The sequence below is a fragment of the Echiichthys vipera genome (genome assembly GCF_963691815.1).
Source record: "Echiichthys vipera genome assembly, chromosome: 6".
NCBI lineage: Eukaryota > Metazoa > Chordata > Actinopteri > Perciformes > Trachinidae > Echiichthys > Echiichthys vipera.
In genome coordinates this window covers 28,703,076-28,712,204 of record NC_139831.1, presented here as the reverse complement: position 1 = coordinate 28,712,204, position 9,129 = coordinate 28,703,076, and the positions used below count along the sequence as shown (strand labels likewise).

Sequence of the window (9,129 nt, the reverse complement as noted above, 5' to 3'; positions counted from 1 at the left end):
ACCTCAGACTGAAAAGCCCAAACAACACTAACAAAAACGTTACCTATCCTTAGAAATGCAGGAATGTACCAGTGATGAGTGATGTCTTATTTAATGGCTACACACAGACAGGAAGTGATCCATGAAATGAGAATTCTCAGAGAACTAAGCTGTAAATTGTACAAGCGGCCCTCTAACCTGGTGCATTATTCAAAATATTAATTTTTACATTAAGAGTTGACCCTTGTAGTAGTTACACTAATACACTTTTCAGGCATTTTCATTCAGATCTCTTGAGGTCAGGTCAAAGGACCCCTTCGAAAATGTCTGTGACAGATTTTCAGAACATGAGAGCATTATTAAACCCACTCCCCAACAAACTAGAAGGACATACCAATGGAGGAGGTCTTTTTATTTCATATGATGCCAGAAAATATTGATTTTTTTTAATGAATGGAAGTTTGTAAATTAGTCTGGTTAATTTTGAACAGAAAATCTTTTTTAACCTAGCCCTAACATGGATCAACAGCAACAACACAGTAACTCTCACTTTATGTGAACAAAATGACCGCCACTCGTGTATATTTCACATGATACATTTTTATTTTACACAGGATTCAGAGTTAGGAATCAGGAACAGTGGAAACGGCGAGAAGCGGAGAAATGGGTGCATCCAGAGGAGCTGAGGACCTCCTACACAGGACGAGAAATGACAGGATCAGGTTTGTTCTTCCATTTATAGATGTGAAATCTTCACACTGGATGACAGAATACCAATAACGGTATAATGGCATAAAGGTCACAGGGTAATGATATACTGTGCGTTGGTTGAGTCCATATTTCCTTTTAGTGTAAACAAACAAACGCTCACATACCAGAGTGGAGGGTTATTCCAGACCATTCCTCACTTTGTACTCATGGACATCTGTGCTGTGCTGCTTGAAGAGCTGCGGGTGGAAGACGGATGACACAAGGCATTTTAATGTACCAACTAGTCTTCAGACACAGCTACATCCCATAATTGCAATTTGGTCGAATTTGGCTGGCAGAGCAGCAATAAACAAGTCTTTGTCTTCAGTGTTTATTTGGATTAAAAATAAATACATTCAATTTAAAAAAAAAAGGACTGAGAGCTTTTTATTGCCCCCGAAAATTTATATTTTATAATTATAAGACTAGACTATTACTACTATAAGACTATAAGACTTGAAAAATCTGACCTTTAATATGTCTTTGCCTCACAAAGACTATTAAATAAAATAATTAAAGATACATTTCATTGTTCTGCTTGAAATTCAGCAAACAGTTCTTTGTCCCTATCCACCAAGCGTCACTGAAAATCATATAAATCAAAAATTAATAAAAAGGGTGGAATACGTTTTGGAATTGAAATTGCTTCCTGCTCACCGCTGCCCTCTGGTGGATAGAATAACGTTAGACACTTTGAAACAGTAAATGCTGAATGGTGGAGGCCCAAGGTGAGGTAAGGATGAAACATGCAGTGCCTATCCGGCTGTTCCGTCTGACGTAACACCCTTTCAAAATACGATTTCCGGGTCCAAATGCTTTGTTGAAACAAAACAGACACCGGCCGAACATGTGAACAATTGGGATCGCCTCTTTTATACATAGACACATTTTCCATCCATAAGAAAGAGGGAAAATCAAAGTTACGTTGTCGTTTTAAAAAACTCAGATCTGTTCAAACAACGGGGAACACAGCACTGCTGCGTTATAGAAATACGAGAAATACGAGGATCGGATCGGCTTGGACCAGGAAATCATATTGTTTAATACTTACAGAACATATTTGAGTTATGTCGGGTTTATTTTCAATCCAAAGATATCTTAATTTACGTTCCTAAATCTTGTTTTTTTTGCACTGCAGAGAGAATCCACCGACAGCCGTTTGTGTATTAAATGTAAGAATGGCTTTTGTGAAATACTCATACGGTTAATGAGAGGCAAAATATGATTTATTTCACGCACAGGTCTCAGTTTCTCACGTTTCATCCCTCTGCTGTCTGCTGCCGTTTCTCATTTCTCCCATTGCGCGCGGAGGACCGCACATTCTCCCGTCAAGTTTGTTCTTTATAAATCAAAGTTTGCTCAGAAAGTGGCGTGCGCCCTCATCTGTGCGTAGGCCACCTTTATAAATGAGGCCCCGGGTGCTCAGTACTCACACTTGACCTGACTGCTACGTGATAAGTTGCTGGAAGACATTTCTACATTTCTGGATAGGTTGGAATGACGTAACTTCCTGCTCAGTGTATGAACAGAATTTGATCTCAATACAAAAGAGATAAAGATAAACTCTTTGCACCCTGACATGGCCGTTTTATAGATTATAAAACATTCAGATGTTATGTGTGAAATGCTGTGTGTCATTTACCAGGCCCCAAAGGAAAACAGATGTTCCAAAGGCGAGGCCTACTCTCAACCAGTTGGGCTTAGAAACGTCAGGCTTGGAGCTTGTGAATGCGGACCTGGATCCAGCTGCAAAAACACAGCACAACGTACCACAGTTTTTAACGAATATGAACCGTGTGAAATGTCTGAAGATTGACAGTCAGTACTTGAAACAGTCGTAAAGGAAGTATCAAGATCAGTTTGTGAAGAATGAACCTTTGCAAAGCTAGTAGAAATTACTTGATACCATTTATAAACACATGTGAATGGCATATTCCATTCCAATAAAACTGCATGTTCATTTATCAGAAATGGTTTAAACTAGTGCTGTATGTTTTCTTAATTAAAAAGAGTTATTTCATTCTTTGGGGCGGCAGTAGCTCAGTCGCTGGTTCGAGTCCCTGTGTGGACCATGAATGGAGCGTGGACTGGTGGCTGGAGAGGTGCCAGTTCAATTCCTTGTCACTGCCGAGGTGCTGTTGAGCAAGGCACCGAACCCCCAACTGCCGATCTTCTTTCATGTGTTGTTAGTAGGGCAGCACTGTAGTGCACATGTTCTTAAAGACTATGGCGTGAATAGCCCTTTCTACACAAGAGAATGTTGGGTAATTATCCTAAATGATATATAGTATATAAATATATTAGCACACATGTGGGCGAACTAATTGGGAAGCACTAAGTTAAGCAGTGCGTCACATTAGGGGGAGAGAAGCTCCTGTGTGACTGCAGGGCTACATGAATGCTAAGCTAAGCTAAGGTCAGGCTTCAAAATAAATACGGCGTTCGCGTTGTACACACCAAGATAAACGTTGGTATTTTAAAGTCACCACCATGAATTCATTACCAGCATGTCATAAGCTTACCTTTGTTGAGGAGAGCAGCTCTAGATAATAACCGGCTGAAAGTCATTTTAGCTTCAGGACAGCTACCTTCATCCGGTCTTTGATCCTGCCTCTCTGCGCTCGATTACACTTCCTGGAAGGATGATTCCAAGATCAGCGAGAAATCGATCAAACACTCACGAGAACCTGCTGTTTTTAATATAAATAATATTTGTTGATTGTAAACTCAACAAATATCTGTATTTCACTCTTTTAGAGCGTTTGTACAGCATCATTTACATCATTCGCGTTTCAAAATTAGATGTATCTTCTTCTTTGGTCGTTCACCAAACTCCATTAGGAAAATAATCCTTTTTAGTTTTTTATAGCTAACGTTACATTATACCATATCCCCAACGTAAAAGCATGTTATTTTAGTGAACCAAAATGCTGCTTAGTGAGTAATATATCTGCTTCATTGTACAACCTATCCAAATACTTAGTAATAAATGGTAAAATGTGTTCTACGCTTCCAAGTGCAATGATTTCCCGAAAAGCAAAGCGGTGTTAAATGTACAGAAATTTAAATGGAGTTTGGTTAGAAACCGTCGAGACAGTCAGTGAACACAGGAGAGCACTGCACATCCTCAGCACGCGAGAAGGGCCGTGTTATGTTGTACCATATTTTGATACCATTAATGGGATGTATAATTAAATAAAACAGCGTGACATGTCATTGTTTTAGTCACTTAACGGGTCATGCTAGCGCGGCTCGTCCGTGTGTGTCACGCAGACTCAGAGAGCAGCCTGACCCGGAGGAGAAGCACGGCGGCCATTTTGCTCTGAAGGGGGCCTCGGCTTCTTCTTCAACACGTGAGAGAGAGACGGAGGAGCCTGCGGAGACTGAAACGGCCCAGATATCCGACTCCAGGAGGAATATATTCATGTGTGAGCCGACAGAGGCATAGGAAGCCGACGACATGCCCACCATCACCCTGCCGCCGAAGGAGAACGCTCTCTTCAAGAGAATACTGGTAAAAGCCCCACACGGCGGCAGCTTAACGGCTAATGCTAGTTTACCAAGTGCCGTCAGGTGTAGCACTCACAAAGAGTAGCTACGGAGTCTCTAGTGAATTAGACAAAACACTCAGTTAATTGTCATTTCAATGTATTTGTTATTAACGAGGTTGTAACAACGCAGTTACGGAAACGGCACGGTGGTCTGTCACCCACCGCGCGGTGTCCTGGCGGAGCATTGGCCTGCAACACACTACAAGTGTCTCAGTGACAGAGCTGTCTGACACATGACAGACACACACTACACACACACACACTGGACACTGTATACATGTTTATTTGAGCTGATCTTTATTCTTACAAGTTATAGTGCAGTTCTAATAAAGTTTAACAGAACTGCTCTGCGGCCAAAACACTTCGCTCGCTCCTTACTTCTCGGTAAACTCAGTTCTGCACACACCGCGAGCGAAACTTCATTCAGTCGTTTGGTAATTAAACAGTTAACTTTCTTGTGTCTTTGTAATATATCATGGACGTGAAAGCTCAAGGCGTTTACCGAAGCCTTTGGTGCCACATTTAAATTCGGCATATAGACCCAGGACTAGGTGGAGAGATTAGATCTCCACACTTGCCTGGGAACGCCTCGGGATCCCCCAGTTAGAGCTGGTTAATGTGGCCCGGGAAAGGGAAGTTTGGGGTCCCCTGCTAAAGCTGCTGCCCCCGCGACCAGACCCCGGATAAGAGGCTGAAGATGAGATGAGCTATAGTCAACATGCAGACAATACATCCAGTCACTGACTACAGCATCAGCCCAACAGTGTACACTACAATACTAACGTCAACCCTGGGTGTACTTGTGCCAGTTAGCGACCTGGGTGCTTATTGTAATGGGAGTTGGCATGATTTCTACTGAGGGTCTCTGAGTGAGTCACATCCGTCCCTCGCAGCCCTCCATCATCAAGTGCTGATTCTCCAGTGCTCCAATCTCATGCTGCCTAGACTCAGTGTTTGATGAATGTGCTCTGCTTCCTTGCACCCGCCACTCTGAGGGTTAATGCAGCCGGAGGACGGCAGTCTGTCGGCCTCTCCTGCCCGGTGTAAAGTCTGCTCTTTCTTTTGTTGCAGAGATGCTATGAACACAAGCAGTACAGAAACGGCCTGAAGTTCTGCAAACAGATCCTAGGCAACCCGAAGTTTGCTGAACATGGAGGTAAGACACAAGCTGCTTGACTTGCACCCACACACTAAACTAATGGGGAACTAAGAAACAAAATCTGGCCTCTTTCACCTTGTTCCTGCTGGTTTTGAGCGATGGGTTTAAGGAGGAGATTGCTTCTATTGTTTTAAAGTTTAAAATATACTATAATGAGAAATTGACTAAAAACAAACCACTGGAAAGGTCTACAGGATCATCCTATAGAGAGGAAAAGCCCCTCCCCTTAAGGTGTTGCCCATGGGGGAAAAAGATATATATTTAACAAAGTATTTTTTTTGATCACATTTGAACAGTTCCATTGTGAATCAAGATTAGTTTCCAGTGTTTTGACTCCATCAACAGTAGAAAATGTTTTATTTCATACTTTTCATGTAGAAATCATCGTGCCCTTGCCAGGGATCCATTTTTATTATTATTATTCTCGTTCCCTCAGTAAAAACACCAGTAAAAAGTAAAAAAAAAATTCTAGCCAGTACCTGACATCCCTTAAATGAGCTTTTTAAAGAATTGTGATTGAGTGCAACATTTTTTAAGCCCTCACTAGTGAATACACTTTGAAACGTTTGTTTCTAAACTACCTCAAACATATGCAGAGACGTATGCAGAGATACTGATGTATCTGGGATAAACTGTGATCCATTAGTGAGGTCTGCCAGGGTGTTTTCCATTGTAGTTTTTAGTGCTTCTCGAGATACAACAGTGGCAGAACTTTGGTTAGGTGCACCTGTCATGCCATTCTTTATCCTCAATAGTGCCTCACACAAATGTGTTTAATACTGAGAAGTAAGCTTCAATGTTCTGCAAGTCCTTCCAGCAGTTGATGTGAATTAACTTGGTGTAAACAGTCAGTGTCACGCTTGGCGTCTCTTGTCTGTGACTGTCTCACTCCTGTCCTCCCCACCTCTGCTTCATGCTCCAGAGACGCTGGCCATGAAGGGTTTAACCCTCAACTGCCTGGGCAAGAAGGAGGATGCCTACGATCTGGTGAGACGAGGCCTACGCAACGACCTCAAGAGCCACGTTTGTATCCTTCCATCAGCCGCATATTCAACGCTTGAGCTGCTGAATTCACTCTGAAACACCTCGAACGTGCTCCTTTAACTTAATTTCTGCTTGGCCCTTTGTTGAGGCTGTCTTAAAATTCTTCCCTTCTTTTTAATTAAATAATTGATGAATGAATACGTTTATTGATGTGTGTTTGTAAGCACATAAACACCCGGATAGTGCATCTGTGTGCGTTTGCGTCCTGAACTCACCCTCCAGGCTGGCACGTGTACGGCCTGCTGCAGCGCTCAGATAAAAAGTACGACGAGGCCATCAAGTGTTACCGCAACGCTCTTAAGTGGGACAAGGACAACCTGCAGATCCTGCGAGACCTCTCCCTGCTGCAGATCCAGATGAGAGACCTGGAGGGATACAGGGTGAGGGGAGATGTGTGTAAAAAGTCAGGTGGTGAAGATGGACATTGGAGAGGTTGACAGGCCAGTACGAGTCAATGGTGGAAAGGATACTCATCAAACATTAATATTATTGCAAACAGTTTTGGTTTTCTCCTTCTCCAGGAGACTCGGTACCAGCTGCTGCAGCTCCGTCCAGCCCAGCGGGCCTCATGGATCGGATACGCTGTAGCATATCACCTGTTGGAGGACTTTGAGATGGCTGCTAAGATTGTCGAGGAGTTCCGCAAAACACAACAGGTAGACCCAAGCTACACACTCTTTACAAACATATGAAGCATATCTAAAGGCAAACAGGAGTAACACACCAACAAGAACAAAGCCCTGTTCACACTTACACTACGGGGGGAGGTGGGGCTCGTCATTATTGCACGTATTGGAGTGAGAACCGTGTGGGGAATCATAGCCCACTTTTTCCCCATTACCTTTACAATATTCTTTTTTTATTAGATATTATTGTAGAGAAAGAGAGACTTTCTGTGATCACGATGTCATGTTCCTCAAATCCCTAGTTTATCAGTGAAGTATTTGCTCTGGTCGTACGGAGCGGCAGGAATGTACTGCCACAAAGCTGGTTGAATACTGGCCCTTTAACAAGCATCATACGAGTGCTACTGCGGTTATTTCATCCACAGCACATACCGACGTTTGGTAGCATGTGTGTCACTCATAGCTCCTCTACTCTTCCTTAGTTTAAGTCAGTGCACGTTTTTATACCCATCTCTTCTATATGTGTGTGTGTGTGTGTTGTTCCAGACGTCTCCAGACAAGGTGGACTACGAGTACAGTGAACTGCTGCTGTATCAGAACCAGGTCCTGAGGGAGGCCGGCCTGCACAAGGAGGCCCTCGATCACCTCAACAACTACGAGAAACAGATCTGTGACAAACTGGCTGTGGAGGAGACGAGAGGTGTGTTGATGCTATCGTTCACACAAAGGCACTCTTCACTGTGTGTGCATGTGTGTTTAGGCAGAGGGACAGGACGGGTTCGGTCAGTTCTCTCTTCATATTTCAGTGCCACTTTAGACTGAAACTTATACAATAACACACTTACATAACACAAATATTGTGCATAGTTAATATTGGATGTTTGTGTGTGTAGGAGAGCTACTACTGGACCTGGAGAGACCAGAAGAGGCTTCTGAGGTCTACAGGAGACTCCAGGAGAGGAACCCTGAGAACTGGGCCTACTACCAGGGCCTGGAAAAGGCCTTCAAGCCAGGTGAACACTCTCCTCATGCCCACACCTGTGTGGTCCACACTGTATCATGGATTGATGTGTTCATAACAGTAGCTGTTCAATCCTCTCTGAGTCACCAGTTTGGTGTGTCATTTAAGAGATCCCCTCCAAATGAACAAAAACTGCATAAAATGTATTTCAAAGTGTGTCTCGTCAAAAGATCCCGCCTTATTTATTAGGGATGCTTAGGGCGCACTCACACTGTCCTTCCGCACTGCGCCCCAGGCTTTAGGGTACTTGTCCCCCCTCCTTCTCCCCCCGCGCCCCAGCCCCGTTTGTACTCACACTGCATGGGCCTCGCGCAAATGCTTCTTGCTGTCCATACGTCATCACGCCGTAACACGTCACAGGCATTGATCGCGTGTGTGTGGCTTTGTTTCCAAATCTTTCCATAGACCTTGGAGTTTTTGTGCGTCTTGTCGACTGTTTTTGAATCTTTTCATCCGACCAAATCTGCAGTAAACACTCCACCTCCGCATCACACCAACGTGAGCCTTTCACCGCCATTGTTGTTGTTGTTAAATGTCCGCGCATGGTCCCTCCTTCTATTTTCTATGTCCGAACAGGCGCACATACCGCTACCGCTGTAGGCCTTGTGCTCGTACACGTGCGCACGCCCGTGCTCGTACATGTGCAAAAACCAGAACACGCATCAGCCATAAGGTTCCCTCCTATATTGGATTAATCAGAGTTTTATTGAACCTGAATTCCGTGTAACATCTGCTCACCGACATAAAAGCATAAGTGTGCACCAGAGTAGATTTGTGATGAACTGACTACAATGCTTCTAACATCTTTGCCTCCAATTTATTTATTTATCAATTCCTCCTCGTTGTCACGTTAGCGAGCGCACTGTCACTGCAGATTTTCCCAAGTGTTCGGCCTCGTCCCGCCCTACTATGCCGTGATTGGCTAGTGCTTCTGTACTCTGTTGACGTTCAACATTTCCCACCACAGTTGAAACCGCAAATATCACGGTTTAACAGTTA

The 9,129-nt window shown here is 43.6% G+C and overlaps 2 protein-coding genes across 2 annotated transcripts in view; one reads left to right on the top strand and one right to left on the bottom strand.

Annotated features, from left to right (window-relative positions):
* Positions 1–563: 563 nt before the first annotated feature.
* On the bottom strand, positions 564–3,339 carry ndufc1 (NADH:ubiquinone oxidoreductase subunit C1). Its single transcript, XM_083915954.1, has 4 exons — positions 3,252–3,339; positions 2,372–2,475; positions 855–926; positions 564–672 (listed from the first exon to the last, which is right to left on the bottom strand). The coding sequence occupies exons 1-3, from the start codon at positions 3,295–3,297 to the stop codon at positions 867–869; spliced, it is 210 nt and encodes a 69-aa protein (XP_083772080.1). The 5' UTR covers positions 3,298–3,339; the 3' UTR covers positions 564–672; positions 855–866.
* A 729-nt stretch (positions 3,340–4,068) lies between these two features.
* The window catches only part of LOC310947832 (N-alpha-acetyltransferase 15, NatA auxiliary subunit-like), a 15,948-nt gene continuing 10,887 nt past the window's right edge, over positions 4,069–9,129 (top strand). Inside the window, exons 1-7 of the mRNA XM_083914793.1 lie at positions 4,069–4,243; positions 5,352–5,436; positions 6,362–6,466; positions 6,706–6,863; positions 7,005–7,139; positions 7,656–7,809; positions 8,003–8,122. Coding sequence (XP_083770919.1) covers positions 4,190–4,243; positions 5,352–5,436; positions 6,362–6,466; positions 6,706–6,863; positions 7,005–7,139; positions 7,656–7,809; positions 8,003–8,122 — 811 coding nt within the window. The 5' untranslated portion in view covers positions 4,069–4,189. The remainder of the gene's footprint in view (positions 4,244–5,351; positions 5,437–6,361; positions 6,467–6,705; positions 6,864–7,004; positions 7,140–7,655; positions 7,810–8,002; positions 8,123–9,129) is intronic.